This window comes from Haplochromis burtoni, unplaced genomic scaffold (assembly GCF_018398535.1).
Source record: "Haplochromis burtoni strain Fernald_Lab_line unplaced genomic scaffold, NCSU_Asbu1 Contig_97, whole genome shotgun sequence".
Classification (NCBI taxonomy): Eukaryota; Metazoa; Chordata; class Actinopteri; order Cichliformes; family Cichlidae; genus Haplochromis; species Haplochromis burtoni.
In genome coordinates this window covers 772,749-800,323 of record NW_024582458.1, presented here as the reverse complement: position 1 = coordinate 800,323, position 27,575 = coordinate 772,749, and the positions used below count along the sequence as shown (strand labels likewise).

Genomic DNA, 27,575 nt, shown 5'->3' with positions numbered 1-27,575 from the left:
TTGATTAAAAAACACTATATCGGATTCATATCGGTATCGGCAGATATCCAAATTTATGATATCGGTATCGGACATAAAAAAGTGGTATCGTGCCATCTCTAATATAAACCACACATTCTTCATTTCCAACCTGCCACCATCATGAGCAAGAGCACAGAGCTGTCAAAGGACGTCAGGGACCAGACTGTAGCCCTGCGCAAGGCTGGACTGGGCTGCAAGACCATCAGTCAGCCAGAAGCTTGGTGAGACGGTGACAGCTGTTGGTGCAATTATAAAATGGCCATCAGTTGGCCTCAGACTTTCCTGCCAGTTTTTAAAAGGGGTCTCGAGCAATAATTATCCAGATTTTGTGGAGGTCTTTCAAAGATTTTTTTTGGACATTGGCTGCTTTTTCACTCAAGTTTAGTCCAGTCTTTGTACCTGACCATTGTTAGAAGAATTCTGCTCGTTTTGGGTTTGTTAACCCACTTCACTAAAGTATAAAAAGGCGCCTTACTCAAGTCAACCAATGTTGTATCTACACAGACGACTTACAATTTAAATCTTAGTTCCTTGGTATCTTTAAGCACTTTGTTACAAGCAGCGCATCACAAAAACTTAAAAACAGTTTGAAAAGAGGATTTTTGCACCCAAAAAAGTGACAGCAACGAGTCTTACAACTTTCTTACAAGTTGTAAGCAATGGTTGCACTCAATTCTTAATTGTATTGCTCAGTTTCTTCCAGTCGCCAGGTTGTCAGCTATTCCGCTTTTCACCCAGTTACCTGCTGCACATGTGCAGAGAGCAACAAATGGAGACAGAATCAGTTGCCCATTGTGTTTACAGAATTAAACAATTAAATAAATCTGCCTCACATTAATCAAGCTCACTCCAGCATCCTGCTGCTGCTAAACAGTTTAAGTGGAAATGGAACAGTGAAAATATGACATCAATTGGAAGCGAGTGGACCGGACTCCACTGGAGCTAGTTTGTTTTCTGGCATGTGCACCGTCCTTCTCCTCACAGGGAGATTTAACTGGAACCAGCTGTAAGATTTGCTTTAATAGCAGAGCCCAGATCATGAACGCTGAACGTCTGCGTAGAGGAAAGTGGTCATTCAGAGCCCCGCCCACGGGTGTTTACCTGAGAAAGCCTCCTCAAAAAGCAAATACTGAATTGAACTCAATAATGGCAGCTGTTTCCAAAGAACAAACTGATAGCTAAAAGTTACGCTGAGTCATCGCTGTTTAATGTCAAGTGAGCTTGAGTCAAAACAAAGCGGGGATGAAAGTGTGTGTTCAGATATGTCAACACCCAGTGAGGCAATGGTTGTGTACAGCTGTTATAAGCAACTCATAACTAGAGTGGAAATGAAAGGCTGCACATGGACATGTTTCTGTCTAATACTAAGCTCCAGACAGTAAACCTGCTAACGACCGAAAAAGTGGTTCATTACAAAAAAAAAACCAAAAAAAAAAAGTGATATTTTTGTATTTCCTGATAAAGGGCGGCTCCTGTTACTGCTTTTAGCTTTATGTAACCTGTGCATGGATGAAAAGCAGTCAGACGCAGCTCTAAATATAAAACTCTTAACTGCCTGACAGTATCTGTACAAAGTCGTGAAGCCTCCTCTATAAATGTCGTGTCTTTAATTCCACAAAAATGGCCGACCTTTATTTCTCCTCTTTTACCGCTCAGATGGGAGTGCATCAAAGTATTTCTCCTTGACATGAAAAATATCACTATCAAGACTTCACAAATTTCCGGGGAGATTTGTCTCTTAGACATTTCGTTACAAAGAGCAGGTATTACTTTCCTTTAGATGCAGCTAAAGCAGATTTATGAGGACCGGAGCAAAACGTGGACTGAACTGCTGAATTAAGTGGAGGTGGCTCTTCTATGTTCAGCCATGCGTTTATGAAGTGGCTGTTTGGTCTCTCCGATGTAGAGGTCTGAGCATTCCTCGCCACACTGCACAGCATACACTACGATGTTAAGTTTGTGCTTAGGAGTTTTGTCTTTGGGATGAACCAGTTTTTGTCTGAGTGTGTGGCTGGGTCTGAAGTACACGGGGATGTCGTGATTGGAGAAGACTCTCCTGAGTTTCTCTGATAAATCTGGTACATAGAGGATGACAGTATTATTCTGATTGTCTCTCTGACTCTCCGCTAGCTGGTGGTGTATCCGGTCATTAAGTGATGACGTGACGAATCCTACTTCCGGGCCTAAAGTAGCCTGTGTTTAATATGGCTTTTGTGTTGTTAACATGTTTAATGTTATGCATTTTCTTCTATTTGATCTCAAAAAGCTCCTAAAACAGTCAGTGATCACTGTTGACCTCCCTCGGCTTTTATTACCGCTAATCATTTATTTAAGCTCAGTTTTTAAAACCTTAGGATGTAACTACAGCCCAGCCCATGCAGCAGTATATGAATGACTAACCTCGTATTGTGGATGGATTATCTCAGTTGTTCTCCTGGCTGAAGTTTGGTCCTTTTACAGCATCCTGCCATGCGATTACATTTGTTTCTGACCACCGAGAACACTCACGTTAACTTTTATCGAGTGGAAAAAAAGTTAGCTTGTTTATATTATGCTAACATAGCTGTGTCGCTAGAGGTCACGTAGCACATCATTATATACCAGCTAGCCCAACTTCAGTAACCCTACAAACGTCACTGCTGTTTAGTTTTCTGTCTTCATTGATGTTGGAAGTGATAACAGAGCTGTACGTTTGAATTTGTTTCCAAAACCCTGCAGTCAGGACATGCTATATTGTATTTAGATAGAAGCTAGCGAGCTAACTTCCTGCTAACTTCTAACTCCGTTAAATGTCATAAATTCAGTTTTCATGGATGCCTGGATGTTAAACTCAATTGTTACACCTGGTAGAGCAGAACGCTGATCATTTTAAAGACTTTAGACAGTTTTTCAACTCTCAGTAATGCCATAGTGATCGTTTGATATATGGACCTGCAGCGGAGTTTAGGAGGACTGAATTTCCACAGCTAGAAGATTATTATTAAATATTAAAAATGAGACCCTGTTTGTCATTAAAGACTCGGCCTATCCTGTCTGGTTATATGTGCTCTCTTTCATTCAAACATAGAACGTTCCAGAAACACAAAGAATCATAAAATCACAAAATGACTATTTATCATGACCTTTGCCAAGTTTGTTAAAATAACCCCGAGTAATCCTGGAATAAATCCTTACAAATAAATATTTAAAGTGCACATGACATTAGACTGACCTGATCGCCATCGTACAGCGTCTGTAGAGGACTCCTCCTCGACTTCTGTCTGCTGCCGCTTTCACCCACCGCCTCTGAGGCTGAGGAAAAAGCACATCGGTTATGGAGCAGTCACCGCTGAATTATCACTAATAATGCTTTTGTGAATGTGTGTCATCACGCCCAAATGTGGTCCTGGTGACCCTGACTGTGGTAGTTTGGCTGGTGTTCATATTTCTGTGGACACATTCTAAAGAAAATATGCACGAAACATTTGCAAACTGTCAACATGAGGCGAGTTAGAAGGCAGACGGTGTCCATCCCATGATTACCAATCAGTCGCTGACTTCGCGCTTTTATTGAAGTTTAGCATGCTGCAGCCTGAAGGGGCGTGAGCTTACTGCAGGGTTTCAGGGAGGAACAAAGGCCGAGGATAAAGAGGTGCAGCGCAATTATTTTATTTGATCATTCACTGAATTACTGAATGCCAAAATTATAATTAGCCAAATATCCTCAAGCAAGATACTGAACCCAAGCAGTACACAAGAATCAGCTCATTTACTATTTAACTACTACTGTTGGTGTTAACTACCATTATCATAAATAATAATACAGTGTGGTGTATCATTAGACAGATAAAACAGTGCACTGTAGAACATTAACACAAACTGAGCACAAAAACGTTGCACTGAAACAATAAAGTAAACTTTCATGGTTTGTTATCGCTGCTTTTATTTGCTCGAGTGCTTTAGAAACGGAACATAAGAGTTTTGGCCGGGCAGAACATTTCATTTTCCACGTTATGTCAGACTCAAGTTTGAAAGGAAGGATAAAAGGACCTTATTTATGTCCTTTGGCTTAGAGCCATTATTTGTTTCCTTCCAGATATTGGACATGTATAGAGTTTTACCACATGATCCTCAGATTTAATCTGGGTAAAGGTAGTCGATCTGTTCCTCCTAAAAGCTGCAGGCCTTCGTTGGAGAAAAAAAAAAAAAAAAAGAAAGATGCAAAGGCGTGCGGCCTGGTTTGGAAAGGCAGTGGTTGCTTCACTCCAACTCAAACAGTTTCATCATAGTTAGAAAAATGAAAACGAGCTCTCAGAACAACATCTACCATCACGTATTCTGCACTCCAACCTGCCTGCAGTGAAAGCAGAGATGAGCACCACGCTGCTGAACCATGACTCACTGACACAACAGGGAGCAGCAGGACTCCAAGACACTGCGAACATCCCCACAGGAGCACAGCTTATTTGATTTACAGAACAAGCTCATCACATCGAACACTTTCCGGCCACAGATGTAAGGTTACAATCAACACTCACGAGACTGAGTTACTGAGAGAGACACTTCCATCTGATCTGCATGTTGTGGACGTAGTCACTTCATATAAAAGCCATATCTTCACTCCATCTGCAGCGTAGTGTGGAGGTTATTTGTTTTTTCCTCAGAGATAAACACAGATAGCCCCGCTTCATCAGATGTTCTTTTATGAAAAACGCACACTCCCTAAATGAAACGCAGATGTATTCTGGTGTGTTTAGCCAGTAAGTGTTAGCTTGAAGATAAAACTGCAATCTGTCACCTTCTTCAGATGAGATGAGTCATTTTAGTGTTTTAAATTATGAAGTTAGCCAGGAGGCACTTCGTTAGAGCAGCGGTCCCCAACCTTTTTTGCGCCACGGACCGGTTTATACCCGACAATATTTTCACGGACCGGCCTTTAAGGTGTCGCGGATAAATACAACAAAATAAAACTAGTACTGGTACCGAAAAAAAAGAAGATTTATTCATAACACATGTGAAAAGACCCAGGAAAACCGAGTTAACGATAAAAACGATAACAAAATAACGCTGAAAACTGATAAAAACCATACATTTCACACCCGAGCCTCACCTCTCGCGACCCAGTACCAAACGACTCACGGACCGGTAGCGGTCCGTGGCCCGGGGTTTGGGGACCGCTGCGTTAGAAGACTGGGAAAAGAAACAGCTAGCGTGGCTCTGTCCAAAGATCAGGCAATCTGAAGCTGCTGTGAAAAGCTCACAGAATAAGTCCTCATGCTGCTGATTCAGTTCAGCTGAAGAGGGTTAGGTTTCCAGTATCTCGCCGAACTCAGACCACCTGGTGCAGTGTAGTTTCGGTGACATCGGTGCCTCTTTCTGGAAAATCCAGCATTGAACCAACTTTGCTTTTAGCGTGCGTGTCGATTCCAGGAAGAATAATCCCTGCAATTAGTGATCCCTTTCTACACAAGTTAGACCTTGCTTCAATTCATGAACTTCCCAGTATGTTTGACGATTCAAGTACACACACACGCACACACAAAATTTCCATATTTTCACTAACAAATGTTCACCCCTTGCTGCTCAGGAGTTTCAAGCGATACAGGCAATAATCCACTGAAACTCATTCAGAAAACTCCATAAATGTTCTTCTGTATTGCTGCCATTTAAATAACCACAATGTGAAGAAAAATATCACATTAACTGTTTAATGATTACATCCATTTTCACAAACTCCCCCAGTTTTAGAGGCCCTTATATATTCACTGACAAGCAGTCCAACAGCCAGGTTCCCTCATTATCGACAGCAAACTAAGCAGATAAAAGTCGTACTTGAACTTGTTTCAAGTGTTACACAGAAGCAGTTCACTGGACCACTATGAGGTCCAAAGAGGCTCAGGTTCAGACAAATGCTCCTAAACTGTTCAGACAGTGTATAACAATGCAAACGGATCATAACCCAAATCTCAGGGCAAAGAACAGAGTTGGTCACCTAACATCAGCCCAGCATGCTTTTCACTTACTGAGACCAAAAGTGAACAGCAAACCTCAAAGAAGGAAGCATGTGATGATGTCCACAAGTGCTGGACTGCAGGGATACCCGTCACTTTCAACAAATGAAAAAGGGGGATTATTTATAAAGTTCGGAATGAATAAAGTCTGTCCCTTCAATTAACATCTTCATCATTTGATTTAAAAAAAAAAAAAAAAAAAAAATCCACTTTAGGATTTGGTTCTTTTGTCTTGAAGCCACTGGCTCATGGCTAAACTCAAGTTTAAACACATAACTTCCTGTTAGAGACGTGCTCTTCACAGCGCATCAACAATGAAATGACATCAGTTTGCTCACAGAGACAAGGCCGGGCTGCTTTTCCCTGGAGTAAACATCTGTAAGCAGCTGTGTGGCTGCAAGTCCAGATTGAGTAGTGCAACTCAGCACTAACTGCCCATTGAACAAATGACTTCCTGTGCTGTGCCATTATTCAAATGGCAGTATGCACAAACGCCTTATGTACAAGTCTGCCTTTTATGCAGTCATTACGCTCCAAACTTGCACGAACAGCAACATTTGTCATCTGGAGACAATTAGATTTACAAAAGCTCAGGATTTGTCACTAATTAGCTGCTTTAATTGGAGACAATGATGCTGTAATGGTGGAAAATGAACTGCACAGGCCCAACACTATTGAGCACAGGCTACTGTGAGACTCAAGTGACCACATGTGTGCACCTCTCTCCTCCCTGTGGTGTGGTCAGGTCACTCATGGCAAACTGGTTATGAGCTGTAAACACGCTCACTGCAGGCAGCGCAGCATGCAGTAATGAGCATACTACACAGAATCATTGAGAATACCTGCGAGAGACACATAGTCAATCATACAAGTGAAATCACAGGTCTTTACTAGCTTCTAATAGCAGGTGAGAGTAACTAGAGAAATGCTGAAGCTGTGCAACAGTATTGTATAAAGATCATATATCAGTGCCCATCTTATTTCAGACACTTTCATTTATACACTTGCATTCCAACATGCACACTCCATCCCCATGTACTTATTAACATAATGTATGAATCTGGTCAGCGTAGCGTTGTCTATAGCAAGCATGCCAGGTGCAGTTACTGATAAGGAGGACTGCAACAGTAGACCGTGACTGTTGCATCAGCCGCCTCATTTTGCAAGCTTTTACAACTGGCCAACATTCTCACCACACATTAAGGCTGCACAGTTAATGGAATTTTAATCTTGATTTTAGCTTCCCACAGTTAAATGAACACGATCACATAATATTTAAAATATGTGCTCAGCCAATAGAATGCAAAGCAAAAAGCAAATCAGGAGCTCCGACTGCATGCCAGCATGTGACAGTCACAGGCGTTCTGAAGTGTCCTGGACCAGTAAGACTACGTTCAAAGATGTACAACAGAATTCAAATGTCTGCCACACTCATGCCTCGAAGTGGATCATCATCATCCATTTTTCAGAAATACTCTTAAGCAATCAGCTGGCTGAAAAACCACCAAAAACTGCAGTTCTAAATAAAACTCTGCCAAAACAAACAAACAAACAAACAAAACCAAAAAAAACCAAAAAAAAAAAACATGGCTGCTGACGTGAACTGTCCAACATCAGCTCCATAAAAGTCCATTAAAGCGAGCATGCATACTGTGCATGAGCACTCACAAAGGTGCACTGACGTCACCAACATCTTTGCCAAAGATTCACTCAAACCAAGTGAATGAACACCAATACTGACTAACAAGTGATCAAAATGATCACTTTGACCATAATCGTTCAGCCCTACCACAGATATAGCACTAAATGTTAATGTTCAGTTCAATAAAAATATAAGCTGCTCAGTGTTAGCTTGCACTGGCTTCTACCCAGATAGCAACCATTAAAACAGTTTACAGTGTTTCCCACTTAACTTGAATGCACCCAATTTAGAGGCAAAATTCCCAGTCTGGCTGCAACTAAAGTTATTCAGGACCAATTTATAAAAGCTAAAAAAGGGATGCATTGCATTTCGTTCTTTTGCACTCTCTCTTAAAATACTGTGTGGAATGACCCATGGAACTTAAACAAAGCAGCCATTTCCCCAAAACACCTAAAAATTTACTGATTTACTGATAAGCAGGATTTCAACAGTTGAACATGACTGTTGTGTTAGCGTCACATTTTACAATCGTTTACACCTTGACTTACACTTTGACCACATGTGACAATTTATCACTCAAACACAAATAACCACTACAACCCCATATAAAGCCAGTGCCTGACACACACTACATTCAGTTAGCTAGCATTGGTACTGCTGTACAAGCAGCCAACTGGTTTACCAGCAGGCCAATATTACTGGCCCATACTATGCAATGTGTTAATCCAATAAGATTTACTTATTTAATTTCAGTTACTTTGTTGCAAAATGAGATTGTCAAGCATGCCAACCATGTTACTAAAACCTGCCGTAAATGTTGCCATGAGACAGAGCTTGTGCTATCAGTCTGATATCATTACACGCAATTTGGTTCTATATAGACAGAAATTCAACAATTCAAATTAGCAATTAGAATCGCGCTGAGCAGCCTTCTTTTTCTAGAGGATTAGAACCAAAAGCCAACCAGCAAACCTTCAACAATCTTACAGAGTGATTGCCATTAGTCAAAGTCAGACTCAGTTTGCAGAAAGGTTTCTTCCTACCAGCCGAACTTTGCAATCACCTTGAGATAAAAAGTTGCTGTGAGTGTGCAGCACCCTCAACATTAACTTGGCTCCTGGTTTGACATAGGCAAACGTAGAGGTACCAGGCGAACAGCCTGGGAAAACACTTAGAAAGTACTTAGCTGTTGCAATAACAAGAATATCACTGATCACAGCAAACACTCAGAGATTTATACATAAGAAGCAAGCTTCACAGTAATCAGCATCAATTCTTTTGACACATAAATAATCTTCTCATTTAGTGGATTCACCTCTGCCAAAAAGCCAGATGATGCCTTATTACTGGAATCAAGAGCGTCACATGCAGCCGGATGCTGCTGCCAAAAGGAGGCTTTGTCTTTTGCCTTGAGCTGCCGAGGTGAGGAGATCATTCTGCCACAGTGCACCAATTTATCTGACCTGTTTTCTAAACACATTTCATTGCGACCCCTCCCAAAGAGAGCACTTAAATGGAACAGAGAGGTAGCGGCTGAAATGATTCAGAAGCTGACAAACACCTGGAAAACTGAGTGTTTCAGCAACAGGGTGAGACAGCACACTGAAAAGGTTTGTGTCTCATCTGTCATCTGCTAACTTGGCATCAATTAGCAAGCAAGGAAATTTACAGTCCAAGTTTTGTCATGAGGTATTTAAAAGGGGGGCAGGTGAAAATATCAAGAAACTGTTTAAAATGTCAGAATAGCTGGATATCAGGACTGGGCGCAGACACTAGGACACACTGCACAGCATAGATATAGGTGGAAAAATGTGCGCTATGTTTTGCCATTAGAAGGGGAAAAAAAGAAAAAAGAAAAAAAGCTGCTGGTTATAACCGTGTACCACTCTAACAAAACAGTGTCTCAGCTGCCCTAAACTCCTCCACTGATACAAGACGTCTGAAACTCACCAACCCCAGCTAAGGCAGACTCAAAAGAAGACGTCGTCCTGTTGGTTTAACCCTGTCTGGACCCCAAAGCCTACAGCATTCCTTACGGTACGCACGGAACCAAATGCTGGGGAAATGCAAAATATAGAAAGGCCGATGTGTGTTCCTGCTGTCCGAGCCATGAAATGAGCTCTGTGTTTAGGTCCCACTGGGAAAACTGCCCCCCCCCTTCCTTGACCTGACTTGCCAAAGAGTAGCTTTGACGCTGTACAAGGGAAAGCCTGATCCTTTTAGGCCACAAATGTGTGTGTGAAAAGGGTGTTAGTGCATAGGCAGGAGCATGTGGGTGGTGTACTGTCTGTTTGCTGAGTCTTAGAAGAATGTCTGCAGATCCAGGAGTCCCTATGATCCTGTGCAGAAGCGTAAAAGAGTTCAATGTGCATTTGTGGGGCGACTCATTAGCTGGCTGACTAAAATCCATCACATCTGCATTTGAGCAGTTGGAAACAGTGACAATAGACACATATTTGGCCGTAAAGAGAAATATCCATCACACAGGAAAATACTGACCCGACTGCATGTTTCACCAGTGTAGTACAATCCTGAGGCCCATTTAACTTAAACTGAATCTCCCGTGGGTCTAGGCACCTCCGACTTTCTTCATATGCAAAAGCAATGATGGTTAAATTCACTAATGGACCTTAACAGCCTGGTGTTAGAGTTTTCTGTTTTATACGTACAGAAAAAATGAGGAAGCTTCCTGCTGTGAGGCGACACTTTAACCACTAGTCACTGCTGTCAGAGTCACAGATTTCTGTGATCCTACAATGACAGCTGTTTACTGGGTGATTCAAGTTATTAAGGTTCATCATCTGAGGACACTGAATGTCTACCATACATTAGGGCGGTCAGTAACTTTACTGTGACAAACACTGCATGCATTAGTAAACACAATCAAATAGATTGGTATTTATTCTGCACTCTTCCTGATCACTCCGAGCACTCTACACCATCACCTCATTGTATAAACTTTAGTTACCTCAGATTAACATTAACCATCCCACCAGCCAATTTACAACCACACATAAGCCTAACGTGCATGGACATGCATTCTAATCAATTTGCAATAGGAATCCAGGAGTGACAGCCCTCTGTATACCCACTTATTATTTTAACATAAAAATAAAATATTTAAAAAAAATGTTATTGCTTCCATTATATATACACTATATGATCACTATATATCATATATGCCTTAAATTCAAATTTTATTTGTCACACACACACACACACACACAACCATATGACATGGGGGTGAAATGCTTGTAGCTGTACAATGCCCGACCATTAAATGACAGAAGAAAAGTTTTACAATATTTACAATTTACAGTTTACCACAAAAATTTACAAATTAACTTAGGAATTTACAGTAAAGAATGTGCAAATAGCAGAAGAGATTATAAAGATAAGGATTATAAATAGCCTTATGAAAAGGCTTGATAAAGAGGAAAAGATCATTGCACCTGTATATGTAAAATTTATGTAGAAACATGTACCTGTACATGATGTCATGTCTCTTGTTGCTCTTTGAGTGAGGAATAATAAAAGCCTGGCTCTGCGTGGGCTTTTTAACCGAGCGCGACTAAAATTACTGAACCAGAACAACCCTAACCCAGACAATATTTGCCAGTGTAATTTAGTCTGGACCAAAGTAGGGATGAGTTGAATTATTTGGCTACCACAGAGCACTTGGATTGAAACAGTAGAGCAGAAGACTTATTCAGTAACTTTAATTGCGAAAGGACAAACCAGAAAAATTAAATCACTTGAGGATACGGGCTCTGAAAGCAGATGGTCCTAATGTAATTTTGAAAAAATTCCTCCAGAGTACTTTCTGTGCTATCAGCTCCTGCTGTGCCGTTTCATGAATATGCAGCTGGCTGGAGAACAGGCTGGAACAGCAGGACCACCCCGACCCCCCATGTCACCGCAGACGGACGGGGATCTGACAGCAGCCAGGAGGAGCGAGCGATTTCAGCTGGCAACTGCACGCCGCAGCATACGAAGATCAGGTCACACACTGTTCCTGTGTGGATGAGTCTGCTTTTAATTGGATAATGTCCCATCCACAAGTGACCATGTGTGAAAATTAGTTTCCAAAGAGCGCCGCAACAATTTCGTCAGTGCTCCGACAGAGTTCTGGGAAGCTAATTTTTATGACTTTTGTGGCCTCAAGTCAAGCCTAGACAAGGGAGGGATGAGATGGGGGTAAGTCTCCAGTACATGAATAACAACAGCTGCCTCGAGGCCCACACAATAGTCTCAGGCTCTGTTTGTGATTAAACAGCTACAACTAGCTACACTCATAGCAGTCAGCTCACATCTGTATGTGTGATGTTCCTGGATTTTACTCCCAGGAAAACAAAGGGAGAAGTCCCTCACTGTGCTGTAACATACAACACCACATTCGAGACTATGATATACTTCTTCCTCTTCAGTCAATGCGTCTAAAAGCCCAAAGGCGAAATCATAGTGGCGACTGTAGTAAAGACATCTCACGCTGACACATAAGCCCATCTTACAAAGTCAGCTTTTCTAAAACAGATGTGAATTTCAAAGACCGGATACGAAGACGTCACAAAGGGTTAAGTTTCTGCAGCATGAAAGGCAACTCGTGTTCTGAAAAACTATTTCTGTCCAGGATGTTACAGTAAAGCCACTCTGCATCTATGCAATTATGCTAAATTTGGATTAGCACTGCATTTCCAAGCACTGTAATTTTATGCTAACTCTGACTTGGCACTATGTTCCTTTGTTATGCGGCTGTTCTCCTTCAGCTTCACGTCGCCTAAAAACACTCTGACCTTTACCCCAGATAGGGGAGGTGAAGCAGCTCTAACTAACTGCATATCTGAAACCAATTTAGATTCACTTAGAGCAGACAGGCAGGTTTAATGGTCGGCGCGTGAGCTGCATTCCAGGTGTGTTTGGAATACGTGGAGCCAATCCCCCCCCCCCAAAAAAAAAAACAGAGGCAGCATCTAGGAATGTGTGCACTTATGCCATGTGTCTCATCAAAGCACTGGTTGTAAACCTATTCAATCAAAATTAACTCACAAAGGCAAATTAATACACAATAGCAATTTACAGTAATCATAAATAAAAGCATCTTTAATTTTGGGGGGTTTGCACTGTCGATCGGACTGGAAAATCATCCACTGCCGATTTTTGTAGCTGGTGAGGAAACAATTGCTTTTGTGCATTTATCCTGGCTAGAAAGCTCTCGTTTGGACCTGTAACGAATCAAGCGCTCCCCTTTCTTTTATACAGCGAAGCACACAACCTTGTGAAAAAGCCAGTTTAAATGGATGGTGACTGATCAAGATTGCTACCTTCTTTTTCAAGCGACTAGGGTATGATGCTGTTTTAAGACCTGCTTACTTAACAAGGACATAAAAAAATTTAACTTGCAGTGCCACTTTTTGATGGGACAGCTCTAGTGTGCTGCTCTTCCACACCAACACTGAATTTCCCACGAAGTAGAAGCACAGGTATGGCCAATAACACCGCCGATGGCTTCGTTAAGTCATTATATCACCGAGCAGCAAACCATCATTACTGTCACTAACACACCCCTGCTTTTCCTGCTAGGACATGTCTCCCGTTTTTATTAGTTATGACGTGCACACAGATGAACCTTTTTTTTTTTTTTTTTAAATCTAGAAGTCACAAATGTAAAAGTCAAGTCAAAGGTTAGTTATGAAGTTCTATGGGATCGCCTGCTAAAATAAATATATACACATTTCCACTGACATGCAGATGAAACATAGTTTTGTTAATCTATGAAGCTGGCACTAAAAACATGTCACAAAGGCCTGGATTATCTGTAATTTTCTATCTCTTAATTTGAATTTGCTCCTCAAAATGTCAGAAATGTGAAGTCCTGTGTCTGGATAGCAGTACCTTAGCCTCTAGTACTATCAAGGACACATTTTTTGTTAGTCCTTTGGACTGGCGCGATAAAGCTTTCTGTAATACATTCAAAACAACAAGCACCATGTTTCAGAGCAATATTGAAAGACAATATTCATATAGCTTCATGATCCTGATCCACAGCTGGCCCAGCTAACAGTGGCACCCCACTCCATGAATCCTGGAAGCTTCTTCCTGTTAAAAGTGAGTTTTTCATCCCCACTGTTGCCAAGTGCTTTCTCAAAGGCAACTGTTTTTTGTACACATGGATGTACCACAGAAAAGGTAAAATAATAATAACAATACATTTGGTTTGGGGAGGTCTAATGTTGCAAGTTTTTTGGTGGAGGCATTTTTAAGCTGTTATGATCAGCAGTAGAAGCTTTTAGATGAACACAGGTTTGTAAGATGATGAGGAAACCCCCTGATCAGTTTAGAGGTGATTATTTCCTATTTACGTTCACGGTGAGGGGGGCTAAGAGTACATTTTGCACCATCTTACACTGCTGTGATTTAAGTACACGTGGCCACTGACCAGTGGTCATGGCGCTTTGCATAATAATGATCATGAAACTGATCTTCTGGCTCTTTGTTTGGCTGCGGTGCTTGTTTCAATTATTATCCAACTTAATTGTTAATGCAGGTGAGGCTGAAGAAGAAACTTGGTTACGAAAACTTTCTGGGATTTTCTACCTGGATGATTAAGAATTCCTCAAGCTTTTAGTGTCCCATTTTTTAGAGTATGACTATCAAATCAAAAGCAATGCGAGTGCGAGATCCTACTGTAAATGCAAACATCACTTAATGTAAATACACTAAACAGCACAGAGCGTTACTTTATTCTTTTACAACTGCATGTTGAGACCATCTTGCAGCACTATCGCATCATTTCCGAAGAACCACACCCTTGATTTTGATTTCAACCACACACCTGTAACGGTTTGTGACTGCATCTTACACAATCACACCTACCGCACTGACACGTTAACCTACTGACAGAAAAGCATATCAGTCACGCTATCATAACCGATACCCCTGACTTTAACAGTGTAACACTACACTGACAGTAACGTCTTTCACAAGTTACTTATGGACATGTCACACACCCAAACTTTCTTGGATCGCCATTAAACGTGAATCCACCTCACAATATGGGCTATACCTACAGTTTTTAGGCCCCTAAAACAGCTGAGCACGTGTGAAAGAGGCCTTTGTATGTGGCAGAGGGAAGCAGATCCCACCGAAGGGACAACCCCACTGCCAGCCAGCTGCGTCTGCTCCCAGCCCTCCTCCCTGTAGCTGAGGAAACACTGCGCTAAACACTCTGCTAATGGAAGTTTTTCTCCTGTTCCTCAATTTAGATCTGAGCTTCATGGGAAAATAAAGACATCGGGATGGAGCACAACGGGGTGAAATGACAATGGGCTGGAGGCCACGCTTTAGTATTGGAATGACAAGGACCAACAAGTCGCACAAAAAAAATCCTTTATAGCTGGGCTAAGAATGTCTCAATAGCCTGCTTTCATGCACTTCACTGATATGTGTATTGGATTACAAGTATGCCACAACCCATTAACACAGCGGGTTATGAATGGGTTTTATTATGAAGGCATGGGCAAACCCATATGCCAACAGAAAAGGACCAGCTGGTCTGCTGCACACTTTAAACTAGAGCCCATACATCAGATACACTTTTGTCTCCACACAAGAGATCTTCACAAACACACAACCCTTTATGGGACTATAGATCATATGAGATAAATTTAGATGGAAATTTAGAAAAACTTATAAATTAATATTTAATCAAACTTCTTTTGTTACTGATAAAAGAAAAAAACCCCTCATATTTAAATACTTGAGTCATTTGCAAATGGATGGAGATGAACTGATAAAAGTGATGAAATATTGTCTTTGCTTGAAAGGTGTCAGGTTGGGACGTCTGTGTAAACTATTCACGGGGCGCTTAATTTCTAATGTTTAATGTTTTAGCTTTAGTTTTATTCTTAGCGTAGCGGCAGGCAGACAGAGCGGGGATGCAGGAGAATGAGCGCTCCGATGGCAGGGTGTGGAAGCAAGTTTAAGCAGAGCAGAGGGGGAAATATTGTGTATTTATGGGATTTATACTCACCTGGCTTCAGACTGCTGTTAAAGTAGAATATGACCATGACGAAACATCCCAGGGACAAGGCAAAAACCATCCGGATCACTCTGGGTTTCCTCATCCTGAGAGTCTCTGGAAGCCACCGAGAAGCCGAGCCCAATCCTGCCAGGGTTCAGGCGAACTACACGGTTTTTGTCGAGTCTACTTCACCGGCCGTGGGAGCATCGATCCGGCTCGCTGCTCGACCTTTGCCGCTCCTTATCTTCCTGGACATCCTCGCATGCCGGGTCAGGAGGAGGCAGCGGTGAGGGAGGACGAGGGGGCCCCGGGCTGCAGACTCCGCTGGTCTGCCGTGTCTCTCTCGGTTACCGACGCGTTTCTGTGTGCCTTTGTAGAGACGACGGAGAAGGCTGCATCACTGCCGCTGTGGTGCCAGCACAGGCCGCCGGACTGCGTGGGTAACGGGCCCTTTATACGCCACGACAGGGTCTTTCCAAATGTCCGCTTAACCCCTTTCTCCCCGCGGACACAGAAAGGGTCCAACCACTCAACGACCCGGTGGTCGAGAATAAGCGACACGTTTCAGAAGAAGGGCGGGTTCCGGGGAGACCTTTCAAAGTAAAACTTCTATACAGACAGTATGAAATCTGCTGTGAGGTTGGGACTGAACCGGTTTACAATTAATTAATGCGAAATTAATAAAAAAAATAAATTAATATCACTGGTGGAAACGCTTCTAGAGGCATTTCAGAATAAGAGTCTTGCACCTTTTATGAATTTCAAACCTTAGATTTTAAAAGCTTGCTGAATTTCAGTCTTTAAAAAATGTGTAAAATTTTCGTACAAATAGAACAAAATTTAATACCAGAAATATTAAAGACATGACTGGTTTCAGACATGGTTTTTATAATGCTGGGACAAGACTAAATTTTAAGATTAGCAAAGAAACACCCAGAGAAAGCCTTCATATAGCCTGAAATGTTAGATGTGTTGGAAAAGTGTGGTTCTTTTCCAATTCAGAGTGGGGGGACTGGTCTATAAAAATCAGTTCCCACCCCCATTTCCAGAGGATCAAAAGTAGCTGGAAAAACCAACGTTTAGGATGGGAGATAATATGGACTGTTTTAAATGAGAAAATGCAAAACCTGCCTGTCTAGAAACCATGAGCATCACAAAATGCTGGCTCTCCTCTTGCGGAGCTCTGTTGGGCCTTTACTACAGCCACCTTTAGTTGCTGTGGGTCTTTCTGCCTTCAGTTTTGTATGTAATAACTGTAAAACAATGCTCTGTCGTTTTGAGATTGGGGACTGAAATTTCCTCTACCATGTTTAACAGATCATACATGCTTCAGATCATCATCGGCCCCTTTTCTTCTCCAAGCTTTTCTCTTCCACTCATTTTGCAGCAAGTCAATTTTGTACCACTGAACATGTTTAGATATTTTTTCTTTATTTGTTATGTTTTTATTTTTTGGCAACATCTAAAAATGCTTGCACAGTGATACTGTTCTTGAGTGGTTTGTAGACTTAATTATAGATGTTGACACTAAGATGCCAGCCTCTTTGAGAGCGTTCCTGACTTAGCTAAATGTTCTGAAGTTATTTCCCTTAACGATGGAAATAATTCTGTCATCATCCACTTCAGGTTTCTGTGGTCTTGCTATACTGACAAGTTCATTCCTTCTTTTTAAGAAGGTTATATAGCACTTTTCTACTCTATCTGAGAACTCAAAGCACTTTACATAACTTGCCTCATTCACCCATCCATACAAGCACTTGTTGCTATGGTCTTTCTGTCAAAGTGTTTTCTATCTACCATTCACAACATGCTTGTCTTTGACATGTAGACTGGAGGGGACTGGACCACCAATCTTCTGATTAGCAGATGATCTGCTCTACCAGCTATTTACGCCTAAATTTCTATTCCTAAAATTTCCTGAAGTTTTTGTGACCTGCCCGATTGGTTTGTTTTGGTGTTTCAGCCTAGTGATGTTCACCTTCACAGACACCATATCTATACTTCCAGTGTACAGCCACCAGAGGCAAGTTCAACACTTTGAACCAATTTTAGATCTTTTATCTGTTTATTTTGCCATGGAACAACAAGTAAGGAGGCTTCACCTGAGGCTTGTCAGTCAGTTGTCCAATTACCTTTGAGCATCTGAAAATGGGAGATTATGTATAAAAATGCCTGTAATTCTTAAATAGTTAATGAAATGCATTTGTTAAACCCCTTGAATTAAAACTGAATTTGATTGTTTAAAATCCCCTGTGGTGGTGTACAGAGGCAAAATTGCAAAGAATAAGTCATTGTCCATATATACTGACCTCACAGTACCTTAACAGGGGATAACCAGTCTTTTGCTTTAATAACAGAGATGATACCTTTAACCTTTGGTCCACTGAGCTGCTATCATACAAAACTGTGATGTTAAAAATTCTTCCCAGCACAGTGTCAACAGCATGGAGGAGATTCCAGGAGACAGGAGCAGAACCAGTATCTGCACCTTTGTGCAAGGAGGAACATAATGAGCACTGCCAGAGCTACAAAATAACCTCCAACAGGACATTGGTGTGGCTGTCGCTGACCAAACAATCAGAAACAGACTTCATGAGGATGACTGAGGGCCCAACGTCTTCTAGTGGGCTCTGTGCTCACTACGTGGCACTATGGAGCCTGGCATTTGCCACCCTGTGTGTTTCGAAGATGGTTCACTCTGAGCACAGGGGACAAACATAAAAGAGTCTGGAGAAACCGTGGAGAACGACATGCTGCCTGTATATTGTTCAGCATGACTGGTTTGGTGGTGGGTCACTGATGGTCTGGGGAGGCATATCCACCGAGGGACACACAGACCTCTATAGGCCAGGCAACAGCACCATTAGGTGCCATTAGCTATCAGGATGAAATCCTTTAACCCACTGTCAGATCCTACTCTGGTGCTGTGGGGCCTGGTTCCTACTGGTGGTCTTATTAGGAGCATGCCCCAATGTTATAAGCAATGCATACAAGCACATGGTGGGGCCATACAAACTACTGGGTACCATTTTTTTAATGACATTTTAGTCAAAATGAACGAGCCTGGTGCTACATTTTTTCACTCTGACTTTCGAGGTGTCTTTGAACTCAGCCCTCTGTAGGCTGATAATTTTATATCCATCAAAAGATGTGCCATCCTTTCATTCTTAACAAATTACCTGATTATTTTTTCCCCTTTTTTCCTTAAGATCTGTGGTGCTTTTGAAGTGCTCCTTTTAAATTTTGGAGCAGTGTATAAATATCACAGGAGGTCTTTTCTGTGCTGTGTTATCAAGATTAAAAGATATCAACAGATACTATTCTCTATGCTTCTAGTTGTTCTCGCACAGTTTTTGTGATTTCTGGCTTTTGACCAGCACCCAAAGCGTGACAAACTGAGGGACTGGTCTGTCACGAGGAGACCTGAGTAATCTATGTTGTTTTATCACAGTTTGAGTCTTCAGTAAATATTTAAAGAGATCTGCAAAAGATAGGAAGAAAGGGTGGGGTCATGTTCACCCCATTATTGAGCACCATGAAAGAACTATACACAAAATCTTCAGGAATATAAAAAAGATCTGTATATTCATTCATGTATATGACCTACATAACATACACAACTGTTCATTACGTACGCTGGAGATCAAATTACAAAAACCAAAACAAAGGTTCGAGGATACAAGTGAAACTTTAGCCAAGAAATTCAATTCCATTTTATTTATATAGAGCCACATCAAAGCAGCAAAGCAGCAGTCGCCTCAAGGCACTTAAAGAAAAAGGCCATTCTGTTTAACAAACACGTCTTTCTGTATATGAGACACATTTTGGAGATAAGTTTTGAAAGAGAAAAAAAAGGGTTTGCATGTTATAAATCCCAAAAGGTTTGTTTTCGCTGCAGACCGGTGATTCTTCCAGAACGTCAAAAATTGAAATATATACTCCAGTGATGACGCACATCTGCTACAGCCTTTTTCCAGCTTATCTGCACGCACACTCACATTCACAGTCCAGGATTACGCAGGAATTTCTGCTCTGTCACTTTTCCACCATAAATAAAGGAGATGGCCTCCTTGGAACAACTAATGTCTTTATTCATGTTGGACTTTTGACTCCTGCACAGCATTTACAGAACAAGAATAAAAGCTTAGTTCATAAACAACAGTGATTCATGTGATACGCATCCTAGTTTGTGTTTAGCCTCCACAGGAGAGTCCACTGTAGCAAGCCGACCACCGCTCCTGCTCCAAACCTTCAGGCCTGAAACTGGTAAAGCTAATGCAACTTGTAGCTCCAGGTTTAGCTAATTAGAGCAGTAAGGGCTTCCTGCAGAACTACTGTTGGCCTCTGACCTCCTCACATTCCTAAAGTACGTCGTCCCAGGCCTCATGATTCGGATTCCCGGGAGAAGTCGGAATGAGTTAGGAGACACGCGACTGATCAAACCACAGGCCTGATGGCAAGACAGTGTGAAGCCTGCCAGTGTTTACTGTCTGAGAATGGAATGATGGGTAATGGCTGACGGGTTACTACTGGCAGGAAGTCAGGGCACATTCCCCCAGCGACTGACCAATCAGACGAGAGGTGTCAAGCAGAGTCAATACATGGTCAAAGGTCAGAAAAGCAGGTTTGGCATGGCCAGCTGTCTGTTTGAATCTGCCGTGAGGGAACACAGAGGGGTCGTTGAAAGGACTTACCTGGGCACAAGCCCAATGCCCGAGGGCTTCACCTGCAAAATGTCACTGACACAGACAAAAACAAAACCCAAAGCAAAGAATTTTAAAAACGAGTTTTTTAAAAAACCAAAAGATGAGATGAAGATGAACTCAGGCATGTTTAGTGAGTCTGAGATGGTTTTCTCCTGACCCTCTCAGAATCAGCTGACTTTGTTGTCCTGTAACTTTAGTATATCGAATGAAGCCATGCCACATTTTACCCTTATGTGAAGTTACAGGTCCTTCAAGTACAAATCTGTTGCTTTTTAATTCACATTGTTTTCTTCTCTATCAGTACAGGAAGTATCTACATGAAAAGTGAAAAACACAAATGAGCCCTGCTATTTGGTTTTATTTGTTTTCTGTTAATTCAGTGGAGAAAACATACATGACAAAGAGCATCGTGGATAAACTTTAAAGTGTGATATCACCAGGAGGGTAAAGTTAAATCATACCTATGATGATATTATTTCTGACTATTCTATCATGTAATAACACTCATAAGACATAACATTTGAATTTCTGTTTAATCAAGTGTAAAAAGCATGGTGGATGAGTGACGACTGCCTATATACTGTTGTTACTCATATACTATATATACTGCCTATATGACACGTAACAAAGATTGGTTTGATCTTCAAACGTTTCTTCTGTATCTCGGACCACCAAATTTCAAGACAAAGTGAAAGCCTCTGTAAAAACATTGTTTATTAATACTGACCTTTTTGTGATGTCGGTGAGAAATAGCTGTCTAAAGTTCCCACTGCCTGAAAATCCTTCAAGTTGGCTGTAGAGCTGTGAGATTTGCTACACATTAGCATGTTAGCATTTTGTTAGCATTTACTTGTGAGAGTTGACAGACTCATGTTAGCATTTAGCTCAAAGCACCTCTGTGTAAATAAAGCATTATGGATAAAATCTTTAATACTGCATTAAGGTTATTGTAGTTAATTAAAACTAAAACTAGATGCGAAAAACATTTTAATTAATTAGAAATTTAGAGAATTGGGAATTTTTATTTGTTATGCTAGTAGCAGCCAATTACCCTTGAGAAGCTAGCCTTGGCAGAGACAGGACTGATAAGCTCACTCCTTTCTCACTCCGCACACTCACACTCCGAGTTTTCACAGTTGTAGTATTCAGGATCAGCTGGTGCTGACTCAAGTGACATCATTTGAGGTAGTCTGTATCAGACTTCAAGTCCATAGATAAAGCAAAAAGTAAGTAGAAGAAAAGCACTGGAACAGTTTCACAAACCTCTGTTTTTCTGCCTCTCCTCTGTCCAGCAGTTTGCTTCTGTACAATGAAAACAAAAGTGACACTGCTGAGTGAAGAGAGAATCAATCTCAGTTTATGTGACCCAAGCCAAAAGCCTTTCCCTTACTAGAAAACCCAGAAAATTTATTGCAAACGCATTTCGTTTGCAGAAGAGGAGGATTAGGTGGAGAAAGAAAAGGGAGAAGATCAGTGCCCTGGCTTCAGATCAGGCCACAGGTGAATCAGACTGAAACAGATACTCTGCTGTATATGTTTATTACAAACATAATTAAACAGAGATATGTGACAGCGAGTGAGGACAGAGAGTATCTTCGTGTTTGTCAGCACCTCAGAGTTTCTTACAGGAAACAGACACGCTTCCTGGTAAAATCACCATCAGTGATGACTTGTGTTCCAGGAAATGCAGTCAGGATTAAATTAATAACCACACTGAGTTTGTGTCAGACATTAAGTCCATGGAAAAAGCAACAAGTAAGTAAAAGGAGAGCACTGGAGCAGTTTCTCAAACCTCTGTTTTTCTCCCTCTCTCATCTGTCCAGCAGTTGCTTCTGTACAATGAAAACAAAAGTGACATACCACTAAAGAAAGCAGAATCCATCTCTATCTGCAATCCATCTGTGACCCAAGCCCAAGGCTTCCCCCCTTACTAGAAAATCTGCCCTGAAAATTTATTGCAAACACATTTCTTTTTCGGAAAAGGAAGATTAGGAGAGAGAAGAAGAAGAGGGAGGAGAAAGCTGACTCTGGAACATCATGTGCAAAAGGAACAGGCTGCAGTGGTTGGTATGAGGTGAAAAGAGACCGTGTGAAGTACTGGTGGCTTGCTGGCATGCAGTTTGTGTGAATGAATAGAATAAACTGTTGTAAATGTAATAAAACTCATTTTAAAGCAACAAATGTAGCATTTCACATTATATGCCAATTTTTCCCTAGATGACGTTTAACTATAATCACAGTGTAAGCTCTTTCATGTACAGACACCGATCAGGACAGGAGCATGACATTTGTGAGACCACACTGCCCTCTAAAGGCCAAACAGTGTCATCATCAGCAGAAATGTGATATTAGTTTTGGTCAGAATTTTCACAAGTGCAAGGGATTTTCAACATAGCATTAATTTCGAAACATACTAGTTCTCTTTAGAAAGCAACAATTATTTCAAAATAGAAATAACCAGACGACATTATTAGTGCCATGAAAAACTGAACTTTTTACTGAGCCTGCTGCTGTACAGTTATGTGCTTTAACTTCATAATACCCTTTGTTCGTAAAACATGCTCTGAGTTCTGAGTTTCCAAGTGTCAGTCAAGAAATTCAAAGAGAGCCAGACAGTAGAGAAAAAGCCTGATAGAGGTAGGAAGTGAAAGATTTGAAAGACTCTGGAAAGAAAACAAGTGAGAGATGCCTCAGTGCATTAATGAAGGCAGAATCGTGTAGACAGAAGGATGTGTGAAAACTGGGCCTCGGACGTCGCTTTGTCTTCCAACACAGCAACAACCCAAAACATACATGGTGAAGAATGACCCCCAGAAGACCACAGTGAACGTTCCTGACTGGCCTTGAATCCCACTAAAAATCTGTGGGATGAACTGAAGATCAAGATCAAGGCAGAGCAAAAATTTGGAGGAGCTTGAGAGCGGGGTGGGATTGTTCAGGAGACGTGTGAGACTTATGGAAAACTGACTACGATCATTAGGGGGGGCTAATAACCCCTCCCCAATACTTTTATTGTATTTTGAAGAGACACTAATTTTTCTGATTAAAAACTGTCAGTAGAGGATTCCAGGATCTCTCACATATATTGAGTCTGTTATCTTTGAGAAGTCTCAGTCTCTCCAGATGCAACATATTTACCATCCAAAGCTCAACTCAGTTTTTACCCCACTGCTTCAGTATTATTATTTTTTGCAGTAACTATTCCAAACAGGATTGTGATCCATTCATACTCGTTTACAGATGTCAAAGAGCTGATTCCCAGCTCTTCCCAAATTCTTCAGAGTAACAGTGAAAACTCGTCTTCCAATAAATGCATATCTTCCAATATCTACATATCTATATTACTGCTAATATATATTTTGTAATATATCTATATTATTGCTAAAGCACTTCTGCATGGATGCAAACTGCATTTCGTTGCCTTGTACTTGTGACATGTGCAATGACAATAAAGTTGAATTCTATTCTATTCTAATTCTATTCTATCATGACAGACAGGTGAAATATTAGTGTGAAGCCTTACTTTGGAGTTGGGTGCGTTTTCTGACATAATTTCAAATTTGTAAGTATCCAATAAAACCCGGTGCAGTCATTTTGCAAACATTCTGTAACTGTGTAAATGAGGCACACTTATTTTCCACATAAAGATCCCTGATGTAGTTCCAGCCTCTCTGCTTCCAGAATGAAATGACAAAACTGACAAAATGTTTAGTCATATACACTGAAAGTCATATATACGACAAAATAATAACAAAAACTGTTAGTAGATGATTTCTTAACTGAAGTAGGGATTTTGAGCAGAGCAGGCGATGTTATTTCATTCTTACTGGATTGATGTTCAGGACGCAGTCATGTGGAAGATGGACTTGACAAAAAAAGACAAAGAAAACTGGGGCTGACCCTTTTGACCCTGGTAGTTTTGGGATTTTGTGAATTAGTTTTAAAAATGTAAGCATTCGAAATACAATTAGGATGTCAGGGAAAGCTGCATAAAAATTATTTGCTCTGTTTAACAGCAATTGAGAAATGCTTTTCATAAGAGGCCTAATAACTCTGTCCTCATATGTACATGAGATCAGAGCGCAGGTGAATCAGACTGTGCGTTCAGCTCTGTCAGCACCTCAGATTTTCTTACAGGAAACAGACACGTTTCCTGGTAAAATCAGTATCAATGATGACTTGAGTTCCAGAAAACGCAGTTAAGATGAAATTAATCAATAACTACACAGAAAGGCATGTCATTGACCCCGAGGTTACCTATTTGAAACTCACACACTGATGTGAACTCATTTTTATGTTGTGCGGGTTAATCATTTGCACACAAAAAGTACAATAGAAAGTCTGGTCATTATGAGTGTGCAGTTATAACGTGAGATATGATTACATAAGCACAGGTTTCACCATCAGGTTAGCTGTGAGAAGGAGTGTGTTGAAATCAGCAAGTCATGCAGTACTGAAACTGCAATGATTTTTCACTTCTCATTGATTACCCTCCACATATCATCAAAGGTTTCTATTTCCTGCTGGCAGCTCCCAGCTTCATCGCCACCTCTTTACAAATGAGTCATTTTTAAAATGCAATGACAGGGCTCTTCGTTTCCTACAGACGCACATTAGCCATAATACAGGAAGTAAGGAGATTTAACTTGACTCAGTTGTGGATTGTGCACGTCTAGATATCTGTTTCTAATGTCACTTCCCTATTTGAGGGCGGTTGAGCAAAAAAATAAAACACATTTTATTGAAACTGCAAGTTGGTTGTTGCAAGACCCTCTGAGAAGAAAGTTAAAAAACTGAACAAAACAAACCCTACAAGACATTTTATCACTGTTAGGTTTATTTTGACCACTCTTGATGCATTAGATATACTATAAGTATATTTTGTGTTAAACCCTTATATGGGACAGCTAAACACAACCACATAGATGGTTTTTAACATCAATGCTTATTAAGAAGAGGGATGACATTAAAACACAAACACACAAAAGTGGCACTACAGTAAAAAGAAGCCCACTGATTACCACAGTATTAAAAGCAGCTGCCTTCTGTTGTGTAAGTCTCGCACATGCCTCCATAATAGCACTGACTCACTGGGCATGAACATGGCCTCTCTTGGGACATGCTATGGTGTCTGACATCAGGAAGTTGGCAGCTGAATCTTTGGGGCTTTTGAGATGCGAGGTGGAGCCTCAGGAGGCCTTATTTGGTTCCTTCCGAGAAGTTTTGGGCTCTTTTTTGTACCTTGGGCTGTTTCTGAGCAGCCTTTGTGCAAAGGACAGGTACGTTGCCACCATATATGAGCTGTTGTCACTGGAGAGTATAGGGTTACAGTCGAGGAAATAATCCTTCGATCCCCTGTTAAACTGTAAGTTTGGTCACTTACAAACAAATGAGCCTTTTGAGTAACAATCTCTTCACTTGTAAGTGGCCTTTATTCTGTTGCAGACTGGAATACAGTGAGAGCCAAAATACCTACAAATATTAAAAGAAGCTTTAAAGAGACACAAAACCAATACAAAGACACGACACAGCCAAAATGGGATCCAGAACAAAGACAGCGATGATGTCTGCCCATTATGACACATCAAACAAGCCCAATAAGCACCAAAAAGACTTCACACACTACACAAAACTGCAACATATAAAACTACCACAAAGAGACAAAAAAAACCCCAATTCAACCTAAAAAGAAAAGAGAAAAACCCACAAAGAGGTCTCAAACAACTACAGAGAAATGCAAAAAGACAACGATGAAAAGCAAACTTAGTAAAAGCAAACGCACAAGGAGTCACAAAACAACTACAAAAAAGATTTACGATACACACAAAAAGATGCAAAACTACCACAAAGATGCACAAAACCCCTTAAAAAGATGAAAAATGCTAGCAAGGGACACGAACCAACTACAAAGAGACGCTAAGCAACTTCAAAGACATATAAAGCACCCTCAGAGAATTGTAAACAAAAACAAACAGAGATGGAGTATACACAATACATTAAACAACTGCAAGCATAAAAAAACAGACACAAAAACAATTACAAAGGGATTTTAAACAACAAAGAAAGGTGGAATTTATTGTACATCTTCAAAGATGTACAATAAATGTACACATAAGCACTACAAAGAGATGCAAAACAACTACAGAAATGGAATCGATCAACGAAAGGCACAAAGCGGCGTCACATAACTACAGAGAGATGCAAAATAACTTCGAAGGGGAAAAAATATCCATAAAAGAAACTATAAATACCCCATATAACTGTATGCTTATGTTTAATCAGTCACAAAAAAACAAAAAAAGAGGCACAAATTGTCACAAAGATCAACAAAAGCTGTCTTTTAACTGATGGCTAATGTGTGCACTACACTGCCAATACAATGCAATTTCCATGGTATGATTTCAGTTCAGTACTGGGGTTGGAAACACCTTACGTGAAACAGTGAGTTGGTTTTGAAGTTGTTTAGAATTTGCTCCACTGATATCAGCTGAAGGTCAGTTTCTCAAAGCAGCACTGATGTGTAGACAGGTAACCTGAGCTAGTGGTAATGTCATACACTCCTTCTTCATTGCTTTACATGCACAAATAAACTGTTCCTAAAGTGAGCATGATTCAGGTAGAAGGAAGTCAGGGACATTTCAGCTCAGAAACCAACACCAGAAGCTTCACAGACCTTTAGAGAGGCCTCTGCCTTTGAGTGCTTTTGGTATAACAAACATCAGTGAATCACTGAGCTCACAACACTCCCTAAAACAAATGATTACCCGCCAAATATAACTCATCAAAGCGCTTGTTGTCATGGCAGCCGTGCAGGTGACAGCGTTTTCAGATGTGAGCAGGTGAACCCAACAAAGGCTTCACACCAGCCTGGATGCTATTGATCACAACCGCCACTTGTGGAGGCTGAATAGTCCCACAGAAACCTGGAGGAAATGATGCTATTATCTCCCCGTGGCTCTCTGATGCAGGCCACATGAATAGGCTGACCACTTCAACGGGATGATGTTCATCTGGTGTACCTGTGTATATATGCAACACGCCAAACATCCGCCTCTGCTTACTTCAGCACCGAGACCACTGGAACTATGTGGTATGACATAAATAAATGGAAAACTGGACATTAACTCACAGAAAATATTTAATGAGTTCACTGCAAAAAGAAAAATGCAGAGATTAAATGCATTTTTAAAACCATT

The 27,575-nt window shown here is 40.9% G+C and overlaps 1 protein-coding gene across 1 annotated transcript in view; it reads right to left on the bottom strand.

Annotated features, from left to right (window-relative positions):
* LOC102306447 (carbohydrate sulfotransferase 11) overlaps positions 1-16,275 on the bottom strand; it is a 23,202-nt gene extending 6,927 nt beyond the window's left edge. Inside the window, exons 1-2 of the mRNA XM_005933461.3 lie at positions 15,683-16,275; positions 3,233-3,312 (exon numbers count right to left, since the gene is read on the bottom strand). Of these exons, the coding sequence (XP_005933523.1) occupies positions 3,233-3,312; positions 15,683-15,776 (174 nt within the window). The 5' untranslated portion in view covers positions 15,777-16,275. The remainder of the gene's footprint in view (positions 1-3,232; positions 3,313-15,682) is intronic.
* Positions 16,276-27,575: the final 11,300 nt, after the last annotated feature.